Source organism: Mobula birostris, chromosome 26 (genome assembly GCF_030028105.1).
Source record: "Mobula birostris isolate sMobBir1 chromosome 26, sMobBir1.hap1, whole genome shotgun sequence".
Taxonomy (NCBI): Eukaryota; Metazoa; Chordata; class Chondrichthyes; order Myliobatiformes; family Myliobatidae; genus Mobula; species Mobula birostris.
In genome coordinates, this window is record NC_092395.1 from 41,501,799 (window position 1) to 41,519,122 (window position 17,324).

At 41.2% G+C, this 17,324-nt stretch overlaps 1 protein-coding gene across 10 annotated transcripts in view; it reads left to right on the plus strand.

Moving 5' to 3' along the window:
- The window catches only part of LOC140188305 (receptor-type tyrosine-protein phosphatase delta-like), a 493,362-nt gene that overhangs the window by 368,807 nt on the left and 107,231 nt on the right, over positions 1 to 17,324 (plus strand). For 6 of the 10 annotated variants that reach the window (XM_072244426.1, XM_072244416.1, XM_072244420.1 and 3 more), the window contains 2 exons: positions 8,095 to 8,682; positions 9,378 to 9,478. In XM_072244426.1, coding sequence (XP_072100527.1) covers positions 8,095 to 8,682; positions 9,378 to 9,478 — 689 coding nt within the window. The remainder of the gene's footprint in view (positions 1 to 8,094; positions 8,683 to 9,377; positions 9,479 to 17,324) is intronic. The other 4 variants (XM_072244417.1, XM_072244421.1, XM_072244419.1 and 1 more) reach the window with 1 other exon arrangement.

A 17,324-nucleotide genomic window follows, 5' to 3' on the forward strand; every position in this document is an offset into this window, starting at 1 on the left:
AGGCCTATCTCTTCCTTGTTCCTTAACTTTGTAGGTATACCTGCATATCTTAAAAGCATAAACAGAAGAGATTCCAAAGATGCTGGAAACCTTAAGCAACACACACAAAATACTGGAGGAACTCAGCAGGTCAGGCAGCATCTATGGAGGGAAATAAGCAGTCGACATTCCTGGCCAAGACCCTTCATCAGGACTGGAAAGGAAGGGTGAAAATGCAAGGATAAGAAGGTGGGGAAAGAGTGCAAGCTGGCAGGTGATGGGTGAGACCAGGTGAAGGAAAAGTGGATGGGCGGGGGAGCAGGACTGAAGTAAGAAGCTGGGAGTTGAGAGGTAGAAGAGGTAAAGGACTGAAGAAGAAAAAATCTGATATGAGAGGACAGCAGACTATGGGAGAAAGGAAAGCAGGAGGGGCACTAGAGGGAGGCGATGAGCAGTTGAGAAGAGGAGAGTGGAACCAGAATGGGGAATGTAAAAAGGGGAGGGGGGAAAACTACCACAAGTTAGTGAAATCGATGTTCAAAAGCATGACCTTTTTTGCCTCCTCCCATACTTCCAGTCAAATAAAACATAGTAAGTCCAGCACAGGAACAGGTCTTTCAACCCACAGATGCCTGTTCTAACCATGATGCAAATGTAAATTAATCCTGTCTGCCTGCACATGATACATATCCTTTCATTCCCTGCACATTCTTATCCCTATCTAAATGACTCTTGAAATCCTCCACTATGTGTTCATCCATCATCGACGCCTTGACCATTATGATGGTGTGGAGACTAGCGCGTGATTTGGATTTAAGTGAGGGAGAGTTGCGCAGCGTCAGCCTCACTCTCGCTTCCCATCTGGATCCAGTGGCAAGACAGAGTCAAGTCAGCTGGAGATGGGACTAGGCGCAGTGGATGACCAGGACGTCTTCTGTATCTTGTTGTGCTCTACACATTCCACGATGCTTGCAGAGATCGCCTTCTTGACCATTGGACCTTCCATCCGCTGGAGTCTGTCTTCACGTGCTGGAATAGACATCTCCCTACCTCATCGAGGGTTTGAGACCCGTCAGCTACCCTCACCTGGTTTAGCCGGCTTGTTGAAGCCATTGCCCGGGGTGTGGCCACTGTCACATGCAAACAGCTACGGGGAGCCACAGGTGAGAGCTGAGTGCCAGGTGGGGACCAAAGGTGACATGACATGTTCCCCCACCAGAGGTGCTACCCCTCCCTGACACCCCATACACCCCAACTATGTAATAAAACACTTGCCACATACGTCTACTTTCCCCCTCCACCTTAAAACTATGTCCTTTAGTAATCAACAATTCTACCCCAGGTAAAGACTCTCTCTGCCTTATCCATGACTGTCATAAACTTAGTGTACTCCAAAACCCCTTTCTCATATGAAAATCTTTCTCCTCAGCTCCCCTCTAATTTTTCCATCAATTCATTTAAATGTATACATCTTTATTATTAATTCCCCCAATGTATTCACTCTGTCCCAGTCTCTTATCTTAAACAGTGTAATACCACAAATCTAAACACTCTTGATGGTTTCAGAATGGCAGATTTTCCACACCATTGGATCATGCTCAGATGAACACAGCAACACACTTCTAATTCATTTTTTTTGGATGTTACACAGTGGTTTGATAAATTATTCAGTGAACCAAGTGAGCTTAATTCTTGAGCTCTTGCAGAGTTAAGACTCTTGAAACTTATTCTCAAATGATAAAGATGGATGGACTCTTGATCTCTTAGTGTATCTGGTCAGGATCCCTGCACTTCATTTGGGTCCTGATGAAAGGTCTCGGCCCGTAACGTCGACTGTTTACTCTTTTCCACAGATGCTGCCTGGCCTGCTGCGTTCCTACAGCATTTTTAGTGTGTTGCTTTGGATTTCCAGCAGATTTACTCATGTTTGTGCTTGCACTTTATTCGTTTACTTGCACTGCAGTTGATCTGTAACACTGTACTCTGCAATCTGTTATCACTTCCCTGTGGTACTACATCACTGTACTTAAGTACAGAATGATCGGTCGAGATGGCATACCAACAAAAGCTTTTCACCTTATCTCAGTGACGTGACAATAATGAACCAATCCCCAAATTAAAGGAGTTCTTGAGTGGGGGCCCCAAACTGAATTTAAAATGAATGCAGAAAACAGAGCAAGTATGGGAACCAGGCCCCAATGAACCTAGAGGGAGTATGAGAGCAGGACCTTGATTAGCTATATTTCTGAACAGTAGAATGTCTGAGTTTTACTGCACATCTCAATCAAGTCAATCCCCAGCCTTCCCTCATGCTATCACATCCAAATAGCACCAAAGACCCATTCTCCATAGCTAAAATTTTCAATGCTGCTGACATACAGTAATTCTCATACAGTAGGTCTCCTCCGCAACTTCTCCTTCCTGTAACATGGAAATCACGTGCACCAAGGAGGTGCCCACTGCCACACCCAATTTATGCTGAACTGGGTGTTTACAGCCAGGATATGACAAGCACTTGACAGCTTCCTCACCCAAGGAATGGGACAGGGAAAGTAGTTGGGCTTCCCCTTCCAACAGCCATCCAGTGACTCTGCCTGGGAATGTGTGAGGGTAGTGGGTGAATGAGGGTTGAACATGACTTATTGACTCACTGCATGGTTGCATAGGAACAGGAGTGGGCCATTGAACCCCTTGCTTCAATCCTATACTTCGGCTCATCTTCATCTCATTGGTTAGTCACCTCTGGCCACCTTCCAATTCCACCCCCCCATCCCAAAGTCTATCACCATCGTAAAAGAAAATTACAATTGGCTTTCACTTACTGAAGTGGTCTGTATACTCCAACAAAGTGTGCGTTCTGTTGAAGAGACTTAAACCAGTGATGTACCGATGACTGTTGCCCCAGGACATTGAAAAAGTAGAAACAAGTTAAAACCGGAGATGTGGGCACTGAGAGGGGTGGGCAGTGGATGGGGCAAGTTGTGAGAGCAATGAAGTGTAAGTCATTCTGACTTGAGAGAAAAGATGGATGGTTTTGAAATTGCAACTTCAATAGACTAGAATTCAATAATTATCCCAGTAAGAAGCAGCACAACAGGTGGTGGGGGTACTGACTCAGAATCAAAATCAGGATTATTATTACATCCAACATAAAAATTAACTACAACCTACAATAAAACATATAACAAATAGCATAAAAGAGGGAAAGTGAGGTAGTGTTCATGGGCTCATGGGCTCATGGACCGTTCAGAAATCTAGTGGTGGTAGGAAGAAGCTATTCCTAAAACAGCTTCCAGCTGCTGTAACTCTGATGGTCGTAATGAGAAGAAGGCATGCCTCAGAAGTCCATAATGATGGCTCATAGCCCCAGTAATCCAGGCACGATCCTGGCCTCAGGTGCTACCAGTCAGGAGTTTGCACATATTCTTTGTGTTCCTGTTTCCTCCCACATCCCAAAGGTATGCCAGTGATAATTTAATTGTCCACTGCAAAGACAAGTTGTAGGGTCGAGGCAGTTGATGAGGATGTGGGGAGAATAAAATGGGATTCATGTAATTGAGTGCTTGATGCTTGCTGTTGGCTTCCACTCTGTATGACTCTAGGTTAATTCAACATTATCATTCTGATATACCCCAAAACTGTAGGACATAGCAGTATACGACACGACCTCATGGAATCAGGAGGAGGGGAATGAACTCTAGGTCTATAACCAACCAAAGGCAAAGCCACAATAATTATGAGAAAAAGACAACACATCAGTCAGAAGTGCATGACAGGACCAACTTAAGGTTCAAGGTTCAAAGATCAAGGATCAAGTTCATTTGCCATATACAATAACATGTATTAGGAATTTGCTGTAGTGTGTTGGTACTAGAATGGTTGATCAGATTAACTGCCTGAGGAAAGAAACTTATAAAATGGTGTGAAGTTTTTATTTTAACAGCCTTATAAGTGCCTTCCAGAAGGGAGATTTTGGAAAAGGCAGTTTGCTGGATGGGTAATGTCCGTGATGAGTTTGCCTGCCCACTTCTTTATCCTGGACACTCACAAGTCTTGCAATGATGGTGGACGGCAGCCAATGACCTCTTCTGCTGTCATGACAGTTTGCTGTAGTTTTTGTATATTGTGGGAGGATGCTGCACCAAACCAGGCAGTAATGGCTGACGTGAGGATGCTCTCTATAATGGCAGTGTAGGATTTCACCAGTATGTTCTGTGGAAAATGGAATTTTACCAACTGCTGCAAGAAGTACATCCTATTCTGTGCCTTTTTGTCAATGAAGAAGATAAAGATTCTCCCACATGAATTCCTGTGAAACAATGATGCTCAGGAACCTGGATGTTGAAGCTATGCTAACGGTAGAGTTGTTGATGATGAGTGGGTGGAGGGGCGACACATTTCTCCTGAAATCAATATGCATCTCCATGGTTTTCAGTGCACTCAGCTCCAAGTTGTGATTGCAGCAGGACACTAGCTTGTTTACTTCCTGGTGCTACTTGCATTCATCACCTCTGGATGCACTAGCACGCTAAGGGATCAGTGATGAATTAAGCTGTCTTTTGTTTGAATTAAATGACGATTGTAGCAACATTCCCTGGTACAGTTAATCAGTTTCAGACAGAAGGAGAATCCTATAGCAGACGATTCCAAAGAGAGGAGAGAATTGGGGTCCTTTTAAACCAAGGCAGTTTCTTGCCCTCAATCCAGATGACTAAATAATTTGCAGCACTTCCCCATCTAGTCTTGACTATTCTAATACAGCCGTAATCAATATTGTTTGGCCATCATTCAAAACTCTGCTACACAAGCTCGAACTTACACCAAATCCAACTTCCACAACGTCCTTGTGCTTGTTGACTTACATTGGCTCAGGTTCAGCAAAAACTCAGTTTTAAAATTCTTCTCACATGTTTTTAAACCTCTCCACTTTGCCCCTCTATGGTCTGTCTTGGAAGCCACACCTACTCCTAATTACTGAGCTAGCTAACTCTACACTCCGTCCAAATCTGGAGCATTTCTGAACTTCCAAAATAACATACAACTGTAGGTGCTGAGAATGTGAAGTAAAATCAGGTTAAAAACTCTTCATTAGATGCTGCCTGACTTGCTGAGGGCTTCTAGCACTTTGTTTTTTCTTAAATTTTGCATTCCTCAGTTTACAGCTTGCACCATTGGTGGACCTGTCATCAGCTGCCAAAGCTCTGAAAGTCTTCAGACCTCTAAGCTTCCCATGTCTGTCCCTTTTCCCTTCTGGAAAATGCTCCTTTATCTGCACATCTTTAACAAAACTTTTGACCTGGATCCAACTGAATTCAGGGGAAGACTGTTCACAGTAACCTTCCAAGAGCAATAAGAGATAGGCAATCAGTACAGTCTTGCCCCAGTGCCCACACCCCAGAGATGAATATTTTTTAAATCTTTCCTTTCGCCTCTTAATGCACTCCATTGTCAAGTTTTGGCTGCTAGCTCTCCTGTAAATGTTCAGATATTTTGCAGTTTGGAAGCTGCCAGGTAAATAGAAATTATGTTTGCTGCTTGACTCTGGTACCACCTAACTCACAAACACAGGTTCTGATTTAAAAGTGTTCTGGGTGTTGCCCATAGATAGGGTTCAATAGAGTAACCAACCCACATGCTTCTCATAACCAACTTAGCACCTCCTTCGGCTGAAGATAAGCTGTGCAGGAAATGCAAAAGATCCCTCAGGACCATTCTTTTTTTGTTTGATTTTACAAGGTTTTTTGGATTTGATGGAAAGTGCAATGATTAATGGGTATCTGGGTGGAGCTCCAGCATGCAATCCAGATTAAGAGGGATAAAATAGTTAATGAAATGAGTGATTTCAGGAATGAGTTCTAAATTGGTATAAATCAGGAAGCTCAGCTGATTTTTATATAGACTGCAAAACCCAGAAGCAAGTTACAAATTGAAATCCATTTGAAGGATTTGCATGATTTATGTATTAAACAATAAATATTGGAAAGTGAATGACAGGGCTCAGATGGTTTATACTTGAAATGCAGATTCCCAGGAATGAGCTGTAGACAGGAGTTGAGATTAGACACTTAGATGCCTAATTTGTTAGATGGAAATCTGTAAGTAAATTACATGCAGGCTGGAATCTAATGTGGGAGTCAGAATGATTTATATGTTTTATAATGAAATACATTTTTATACCTCTGGGTAAATTTTCTAGCTTCATTTTTCTGCTATGGTTCTTCATTCCTTGTGCTTCTAAATACATCAACTAAACAATATTCAACTTATCTAAGTACCAGTTCCAAAAGGGTTAAAACAAGCACTATTTGAATAATGCAATTATTAGAGGTTGTGTTGGTTCTCAGACTTACAGGAAAGGCGTATGTATAATTCATTCTTCTGTGAATCTGAAAAATGTACATCTGACTTTCCTAAGACCATCCCTCCTTCTTCAAATTACAGACTTATAACCCCTAGTTAAATCTTTACATACATTGTCTGATCTACTCTGATCACGCCAGGTAGTGGACTGTGTTACAGGCCTTAGGCACAGATTTTGTTTTATTTCAACAATATACTTAATTCATAAAAAAATACAGGAAAAGCAGTACAATCAGTGCATGTCTGTTTTCACATTCATTGTACCACCATTGTATTTTATTTAGAATGCACTATTCACGCTTCACTTGGACAGAAGGGTGGACAATCCATCCCCCTCTATAGCTGCTGCCTGACCCTATGAGTTACTCCAGCCACCAATTTTTTGTCTTTCACTGGCGCTGCCACACTGCTGGCTAGCCATGGATAAGGAGTACAGACTAAAACTTTATTCAACTTCATTTCCTCCCATGGGTTAAACTGATTAGAAAAGTTTTTAAAATTTGAAACGTAAAGTGAACCATCCACCTCGTAGTCTAATGACTCTTACCCACTGGCAACTTAATTTTGTTTTTGCCACTTTGATGTATCTGTGTTTAGTTGGTCTATAGTGATTAACGGAAAGGATGAAAAGGGAGCTGTGAAAATTACAGCAGGCAAATTGAGCTTAGTGCGGCGTTAAATTAAATGAAAAATCTTTGCTGTTCATTTACATATAGAACTGCACCGTTAATCAGGACAACAGCCTGCCAGCAACTGTCATTACCTCAGAACTGAATTTGCTTAACTGGGAAAAGCTATTACAAAGAAACTTGATCTCAGTGATACAGCTCCAATCTGGGGCTGATTCAATGCGGGAGATGTCAGTGATGGAAAGCAAATGGCTATATAACTGATGCCTGTTAGATACCCAGCCAAACTAACATCAACGGAAAAGAAAATAGGAAATATGAAGCCTAACATATTCCCTACTAAACAGCCTGCATCACCACTGGGAGTTACACCTCATCCTAGAAGGTCTCCTTAAGAGCACTTTGTACATTGTCGTAGTCAGGCATACCCAGGGTGTGAATGCATGAGTATTACTGTTTTGCAAAAATAGCACAGTATGGTCTATTACAAACATGTCAAACAGAAGCTAGCATAAACTTAGTTTAGCATAAATTACACATAACTTACACGACAAAATAAACATAACAGTATTAGTGGAAGTTGAGAGAAAGAATAACATAATCCAAGGCAGAGTTAATTTTTTTTTTCAGGTCGGTTCAAGAATCTGTTGGCAGTGGGGAGAAAACATTTGTTGAACCCTGATGTTCTGAGGTATATTTCCTTCACCTACCTGAGGGTATGATTGCTGACATCACTTCACCTGGCTCTCAGTAGGGGAGACCATCAGAGTTAATCCAGAGTTTCTCCTTTTCCTCAATGACCAGGGGGTTTGCCACTGCTAATCCATTTTCTCTTCCTCATTTATTCGACAGACTCTACTTCCTTTCACCTAGTGATCCAATTTGAGTCACTGCCTTTGCATCATTACAGCAGAATTCCAGAGGAATAAGCAGTCAATCTGGAAGCTGCTTCCTTGTTTGACAGAAATGAAATGATAACTGTCTTTTAACATTTAAGCTTGTAGTATTGAGATAAGTTACTCAGAGGATAAGTTACAAGGAAAATCACTGGGGGTGAGATTGCTCTGAAAACTGGCATAGACTTGATGAGCTGAATGTCATAAGAAAACTCTGTTTTGCCTTTCAGTTCCCAACAGACCCACACTTACAGTCCATTTAGTGCAAGAGAACACAGTCGTGTTAGAATGGCAGCCTCCTTCGGAGATGTTTGGACAGCTTCTTGGCTATCAGCTTCGGCTAGGGCGTACGGACGTATCGCCCCTGACGACCCTGGATTTCTCGGACCACGAACATCAGTACTTGGCCCACAGCTTACACAAAGGTGCCACCTACGTGTTCAGGCTGGCAGCCCGCAATGGCGCTGGTGTCGGGGTGGAGGATGTCAAGCAGCTCACACTCCCAGAAGATGTGCCCAAAGGCTACCCACAGATCCTGGACTTGGCAAATGTCACCACCTCATCTGTTCAGTTTGGCTGGCTGCCCCCAGTGTTGGCAGAAAGAAATGGCATCATCACTTCATACACTGTCTCCTGGAGACAGGCAGGTGCCCAGAGCAATCCCTCCGAAGTGTCCACCAGATCCTCCCAGACTAGCCTCACACTGGACAGCCTTAAACCGGATACCAGTTATGACATTAAAGTCAGGGCACACACCATTAAAGGCCCTGGTCCTTACAGTCCTGCTGTTCAGTATCGGACCATGCCATTGGATCAAGGTAGGGGTTATCTATTTGTAATCCCGGGTGGCGGTGGGGCAGTTTTGGGCTTGGTACACTCTACTTACAGTCAACTGCGTCAAATCCCAAGGTAAAATATGTCAGGTCTGCTGAAAGCAAGCTGTTGGTAGCTTCAGAATGCTTCATTGCTCATGCAGGTAAGGTCATCATTTGGGGTCAGCAAGTCATACCCAGTAGAGAAGGTCCTCATTGGGCAGTACGCTGCAAGCTCCAAACATAACTACACAGGTAGGAATGACTGCTGTTCTGTACTTCTGACTGGTAGCAATAAACAGATAGTCTAGGTGTTCTAGAAGACGTACAGGCCACTAGCCAGAGAGGCATGGTGGTCACATGGACATCTGGTTTTGCTTCAGTGCTTGCCGGATGAAGCATTGACCAGCTGAGCAGATCCAGCAGACTAGTACTTCAATGTTGGGGGAAAAAACCATTTGGTGACCACCAAATGACAACCAATGCATTGCTGGTGGGTATGTGGTAGTACTTCTGTACTCTGGTATCTCAAATGAGGCAAAATGGAAGATTTAATTGAATATGCACCAAAAAAAAATCTGAGGTGATTTCCTTCATGGCCTACTGATGTTTTTCCTGTTGGCCAGGGTGTACTTACAGAAAAGCTAATGTGTATTTGCATTGTCGTAGGACCTTTTCTTTTAATTTGCTTTCTTTTTCAGCAGTTTTCCCCAAAAATTTCCGAGTAAAACTTGCAATGAAGACCTCTGTGTTGCTTAGCTGGGAAATTCCAGAACACTACGACTCTCCCATTCCATATAAGGTAATTCCGTGTGTGTCTGTGTTCCAACCAAATCCGCTTTTAATGCCTTGCTGAGGGATCGCTCTGCCATAGTAGGAGCTGCAGTGGTGACTTGAGGTTCATCGGGATAGTTCCACCAGAAGCCCTGGAAGAAGACTAAATCAAATGAATTGGTACAATCTAATGAGGCTTTTTCATTTACTCTGAAAAAATTGGTACAACATTTCCTCTAAATTACATTCCCTTCCTCATTTTGAGAAAGAGTAAAGAAATGGAATGGAACAAAGCCCTTAATTCAAGCTGATGCAGCAAGGGGGAGAATGCTTGCTGAAAGTGAAACAGTTTGCAGATGGTCTTTGAGCCCCACCGTTGGGTCTGAATGGCAGGTCATACTTAACACCAAATGAATGGCTAAAGTAGGCAACGTGGTATCAGAAACTGATAAAAGCCAAACTTTGCTGAAGTATGGCTTCCTCCTCCGTGGCAGTGGTCCAGATTACTGCTGGCTATTGATTCCACAGGTCGTCACATAATGATTCTGCTTCCACGGATCACAGTTCCCACAGCGCTAGAGTAACCAATCTCTATTCATATCTTGCATGTTTATTTTTATCATGTATTATCCCACGAGTACATAATGTTGAATTAGGGGATCGACTGAAATTTAGAGTAATTTTAACACAACTTGTGATTGTTGTCAAAATGTCTTTATTTTCAGGGACTTTCCCTCCTGCGTTTGGTTCATGCTTCTAAACTGACAAGATTTTCGATCAGGAAAAGGATTGGTCTGATTAAAAACACAGAAAGGCTCAGTTAACAGTGAAGGAGAGCGATGAGGGAAGGGGATTATTAGACTCGGTAAAATGCAGAAAATATGTTAGGTTAACAAGCACAAAATGCTGGAGGAACTTAGCAGATCAGACAACATATATGGAGAGGAATAAAGAGTCGATGTTTTGAGCCAAGATCCTTCATTAGAACTTATCCCTAACTATCTTAGGGATCAAGTTATCAACACTGGGATTTTTCAAAATTGAATGAGCAGTACTCAGGAGCTGGCACTGAAGATTCTCGGCTTCAGAGATCCTAATCTTAACCATCCATAGTATCAGGAGATTAGAGCCAGTCATACCTCTATATTAAACAGCCTTCCAAAACTCATTGTAAATTTCTATCCAAAAACAACATCTACCAAGATGAGTCAGTAATGAATAACTGATTATTGAAATTTACCCCAGCAGGGAGAGAGTTTTGAGATTACAAGCTTAACCTGTATTTAAAAATTCCGGGTTGGGGTATTGGTCTGACTAGAGTTAGAGTAATTAGCCATGAGAAAAGACAACTGAACAAGTATAACAGACAGTGACATAGATATCAGAAAAAAGGCATCCTAACATACAAGAGTCTGTCAAGACAGTGGGAGGGAGATCAACACTCGGTCAAAACAAGGGCAACATAACTAATGTTCTATTAACACTGCAGCTGGGATTCATAACAGGCTGGAATTATTATGAAGCTGTGAATTTGCCGTCTGCTTTGGGGAAGTTGCAAAAAGAAGCACAGGTTCTGTCCTGATTTGTACACTTTACATCAAATTTAAAAGTCATTTCTCGCCAGAGAATCACCTCAGAGCTTTTTCAAAGAGTTTTTTTTTCTTCTCCATACTTGGGGGTAAAATCATGTTTTAACATAAAATTTGATTGCTGGCACCCAACTTATTGAAGTTGTGTCCCATGGTGAACTCCAAGCAGTGGATAACTTCTGGTATCTCTGATTTTTCTGGCTCCACCTCAAGAAATCCACCGATATTTACTACAAACCCACTGACTCTCATCACAGTCCTGATGAAGAGCCTCATCCTGAAATGTTGACTGTTCATTTTCCTCCACAGATGCTGCTTGTCTTGCTGAGTTCCTCTAGCATTTTTTTTAAATTGCTTTTCTGGTACCTGTAGCATGTAATACAATTTATATATGAATCTAAAATGGAGCTTCAAGGGGTTGCTCAACACGAGGACTTGGCTGGCAAACCTACATGGGATCAAGAGCTCTTATCGGAGAGATCCCGAATTTTCAGACAACCACCTGAACACTACAGGAAGTGACTCTGGATCTTAACCATCCACCTGGTTGGGACCAGTGAATTAAACACAGGTCAGGTTGTCCTGTCCTGTGAAACATAGAATTCAGATGTGTACTTGGTTTAACTTTTTGTTAGCAGAGATGATTTTGATATTTTTTATCAAGGTTAATCTAATTTTGTAAGGAGTAGAATTCCAATTAACAAGAGTGTGAAGCTGTGAAAAATAAATTGACACCAGCTGCAAATGGTCCATCTTCACTGCTGACCTTCGTAGATCTGGAAGTCTCAACTTGCTAGTAAATGTTGTCTCAGTACTAAATGGTCAGTCTCCATGTGGTAGCAGGATCTCGTGAGGAACAACAACGTCACATAGACAGCCAGAATAAGCTGTACCCAAAAATCACCTTTAACAGACTGCAAATTTCCTCCCCTGAGCTTAGCTGGCCGTCAAGAGTGATGACTATTTCTAAATGTTTCTGACACTCAAAAGCTATTAAAAGTCAGTGATACAACTGAAGAAAATCAAACTTTAAATGCAAAGTAAACAGAATGGCATGGCACCTAATGATGATGATGAAACTCAAGCAATTCAATTACATAATACTTACTGTATCCTTATTGCTCACAGTTGTTTCTCATCATTCAAATGGATGGACTCACTGTCCATACAGGTCCATTGGGTGAATTACCCAGCATACATACTGGGTGATTTCAACAAATTTTCTCTCAGTTACTGTACTCGATGAGGGGTCCAACATCCAGCCAACTTCAATATTGGAGTCCATTATCAATTTTCTGTGTAAAGTTGGGAAATTTTACAGTTCCTAGCACTCATGTGGAGAAATCTTTAGGAGCAAGTTTTAGGACCACGCATGTTGGAAAAGAAATTTTGCCATGTGAGCTGTATCATATTCCTCAGAGCTATTATAAAGTTGTATTCAATTGAGAAAAGTCTCAACTGGTGTGAAGTTAGATTACGTGAAATTTTAAAGGTTGATTCAATAGATTTTTTTATTAGGTTAACATATCAAGGTATGGAGTGGATAAACAGGATTGAGAAATTAATGAACTAAAACCTACTTAAGTAGCTGAAGAATCTTGAGGACAGAATGGTCCAGTCATATTCCTCTGCTCCTTAATGGTCATTTTGTCTCAGCAATCTGGATGACCAGTTGACCTGTTTGGGGAATTTTGGTTTAAAATCATATTATTGGCTAACAAAAGAACAGAACGTTATGTTCTTCTTTGAAGTTCTGGCTTAAAGCCATAAGCACAATCTTCAACAGAAAGTAGAACCTGTTTAATAATTCAACTTAAAAATACTCATGGTACTGCAGCAATCCCTTAGTACTGAAGTAAGATAGTAGTTCAGATCATCTGCTCAGATTCTAGAGTGGGATTTGAACCCACAATTTTCAGAATCAAAACGGAGCTGACGCTTAACCAAGCCATAATTTCTTAAATGTTGTGCATTTTTTGAAAAGCTGTAAGAACAGTTAGCTGGCTGTGGGAAAACCTTCAAAAATTAATAATAAAATAATAATAAAAAAATAATAAGAATATAAAAGTTAATAAGCACTTGAATGAGTTTCAATTGCTAAGGGAATTGACTGACATTTATCAGGAAAACCGTGTTTGGGTAAGCTATTTTTTGATAATAGAGAAGGTTAATCAAGGGAACGTAGTAAATGATAGCTACGTAGATTTCCTGATTTTTGAATAAATCCCACACAAGATGCCAGATAGCAGAACAAAGGTCTATTTATATTAAGTGTTAGTAGCAACATGTATGGACAATTATCTTCAGGGCAGAAAGTAGGGAATAGCAGTCAACAGTTGCTTTCCATCTAGAGCTTCCTGAGCCTAACTCTTATTTCTTACTTATTTAATGGCATAGGTGTATAGGACAAAGCTTTGAAATTTATGGCAGAGACTAAGGTTGGAAGTGTTGCAAACAGTCAGGAGAATAAAAGTTCAAAGTAACTATATTATCAGAGTACATATACATCACCATATACAACCCTGAGATTTATTTTCCTGCAGGCATACTCAGTAAATCTAAGAAACACAATAGAAACAATGAAAGACCACACCCATCAGGATAGACAAACAACCAATGTGCCAGAACAATAAACTCTGCAAATACAAAAGAAAAGAAAAGTACCAACAATAAATAAATAAGCAATAAATATTGAGACCATGAGATGAAGAGTCCTTGAAGTTGAGTCCATAGTTGGTGAGAACGTTTCAGTGATGGGCAAGTGAAATTGAGTGAAGTTTCCCCATTGGTCCAAGACCCTGATGGTTGATGGGTAATAACTGTTCCTGAACCTGGTGGTGCAGGTCCTGAGACTCCTGTCCCTTCTTCTTGATGGCAGCGATGAGAAGAGAGTATGGCCTGGGTGGTGGGGAACCTTGATGATGGATGCTGCTTTCCTGCAACAATGCTGCTCATAGATGTGCTCAATGGTGTGAGAGGGGCTTTACCCATGATGGATGGGGCCAAATCCACTACTTTTGTTGGATTTTTCATTCAGGGGTATTGATGTTTCCATACCAGACTGTGATGCAATCAGTCAGTATACCCTGCACCACACAACTATAGAAGTTTGTCAAAGTTTTAGATGTCATGTCAAATCTATGCAAACTTCTAAGGAAGTAAAGGCACTGCTGTGCTTTCTTTGTAATGGCACTAATGTGCTGGGCCCAGTACAGATGCTTTGAAATGATAATACCCAGGAATTTAAAGTTGTTGACCCTCTCCACCTCCTCTGATCCTCAGTTAAAGACTGGCTCATGGAGTGCCGGTTTTCTCCTCCTGAATTCAATCATCAGCTCCTTGGTCTGGCTGACATTGAGTGAGAAGTTGCTGTTGTGGCACACTCAGCCAGATTTCCAGTCTCCCTCCTATTTGCTGGTTCGTCACCACCTTCGATTGCGGCATCAGCAAACTGATGGTATCAGAGCTGTGCTTAGCCTCAGAGTCATAAGTATAAAGTGGGTGGAGCGGGGGCTAAGCACACAGCACCTGTGCTGTTGGAGATGGTGTCACCAACCTGAACTGACTTGGGTCTGCAAGTGAGGAAACTGAGTATTCTACATATTCCTGTCCTTCAGTATCTACTCTATCAGGTCATTCATAATTTTATATTTTTCAATAACTTAACTCTAGAGAATATCAACCCATTCTGCTTAATCTGTCTTCATTGGCTGTCTCTCTCATTCTAGGAATCAGTCTGGTAAAAATTTGCTGCACTCCCACTAGAACAGGAAAATTCTTCTTTAGTTTTTGGAAACCATGAGTCATATGCACACCGTTTAACTTACTGTGTGCAGGTCACCCCAAAATGGAGGTATTCAAGCAAAGCACATTTCCCAATTTTTACCTCCCATTGCAGTACCCTCATGTTCCTATAGGTATTTTGCCATGTGAAGAGAAAAAGGGACAGTGCCAGTAGTGTAGTGCCTGAAACCTGGGGTGGTCTCAGAATTTGCAGCAATAGGTCCACAACTAAAGCAGTTACTGGCACGCCATGCAATAATCATGTTACATGCCAATCACAACAGTGCCATGTCTCAGCATGTTTTTCTTAAAAACATCACAAGAGATCTAATGGGGAACTTATCACTTCATATTTGCAACATGAAGTCCTCTCCAGTAAAAGCATATACTGGAAACTTCAGCACGGGTAGTTCCCAACTGTTCCAAGTTTCAAATCATAGTATCCAAAGTTTGTACCTACTTAGCTTGGATTAGACTTCCTTTGCAAAAGAATATAAGGACCTAAAGAATTGAAACTGAAGTAGACCATTAAACGGGAGATTAAATTAGACAGGATCGTATCTGCCTAGCCATTCAGCAAAGTCATGGCTCACCTTTTGCCTCTGTACCACTTCCCAACACTGACCTTGTGGTTGATGACTACTTTAACTTCCAAAAATCCTTTCATTTTAAATCTTGAAGATACTCAGCAATGGAACCCCATCACCACAGAGTGGTGATTTCCAAAATAATCACTACCTTCTTTGTTCTAGACATTCCACCCCGGGGCAACGTCATCTTTGTATCCACTTTTTTTATGCCCAGTCAGATTATGTATGCTTCAGTGAGATCATCTTTCATTCTCCTGAACCGTAGAGAGATCGGATCCAGTCTGCTCGATCTCTTCTTACGGGACAAAGTCCATCAGCCCAGCAACCCATCTGGTAAACCTTCAGTACACCCACTCTCTATCTTTCAGTACATCTTTTCTTGGGAAGGGAAATTAGCATGGACACAATACTACCAATTGGTCTATGGTTCCCTCTCACCCATTCCTTAAACTTTTAAATCATGGATAAACATCTATTTGCATATAATCTGTGAAAACAGTTTTGGAAAATATCAATCTATCCACTATTTCCATTGCAAGGTCTTCCAAAGCCTTGAGTTGCCAGTCATTGGACCCTGGAGAATTCTTGGTTCTTGGTTCATTAACTTTTCAGTGCAATTTTCTTACTGATGCTAATTTCAACTCCTCATTCTCTCTAAGTCTGTAGATCTCTGCTATTTCCAAGAGGTTTTTATGTTTTCATGTCTTGCATGAATACTAGCACAAAATATTTGTTTTACTTGTAAGAATAGCACAAAAATTGGGGCACCATTGTAGCACAGCAATTCGCGCAACATTATTACGGCTGAGCATCGGAATGCTTAATCACACAATATATTTACAATATTGTGCAAATATTACTGAAACATTAAATGCACAACAAATTGGTCATTGTAAATTGTCCTGCGATTAGGCTGGGGTTAAATCGGGGGTTGCTGGGTGGCCCAGATCAAAGGGCCAGCAGGGCTTATTCTGCACTGCATCTCAATAAATAAATAAATAAACAAACAAACAAACAATTAATATATTTCTCTGCCAATTCCTTGTTCTCTTATATAATTTCACCTGTCTCAGTTGGTAATAGCCTCACATAACCTGCTTATCTTTTCAAAGGTTCAAGGTTCAAAGGTCAAATTTAATGTCAGAGAAATGTATACTATATATATCCTGAAATGCTTTTTCTTTGCAAACATCCACAAAAACAGAGAAGTGCCCCAAAGAATGAACGACAGTTAAATGTGAGAACCCCAAAGTCCCCTCCCAGCTCCCTCCTCCTGCGTGTAAGCAGCAGCAAGCAACGATCTCCCCTCCCCCCACCAGCAAAAAAAACGCATCCGTACTATCACCGAGCCCAAGCATGTGCTAAGCAATAGCAAAGAGACAGACCAAAGGCTTCGCATTTCATCCGACATTCGACAAACCACAGGTTCTCTCTCTCCCTGGCAAGGGAGAGGGAGGTGTTCCCCATTTTCCTTTTCAAGGTTTAAAGTAGATTTATTATTAAAGTACATAGATGTCACCAGATACGTTTAGTGTTTCTGCAGAAGCTTTGAACACCAACTTTTATAATTGTGATAGATTGGTCTTGTAATCAAACTTCCCTTCTCAGATCTTTGTCCTCTTGTTCTGAATTCTTCAAATTTCCCACTTCTCTTCTCAGGAAAGTATTGAATTTCTGGAATTTCCTCCCCAGAAGAAGCAGAAAAATTCTTATAAGTCAAAGTCAATTTCAGCATCATCAGATACATAATATACAGAAGAAAAACATATATTAACAACACAAATTGGGCAAAATTATACAAGATGCAACACAATTAGAGCAACAAAAAAGAAAATAAAGTCCGTTGTATTACAAAGTGATCAAAGTGGCTGTAGTTTGCTATACTGAGGATGTAGGTACATTTTTGAAAGAG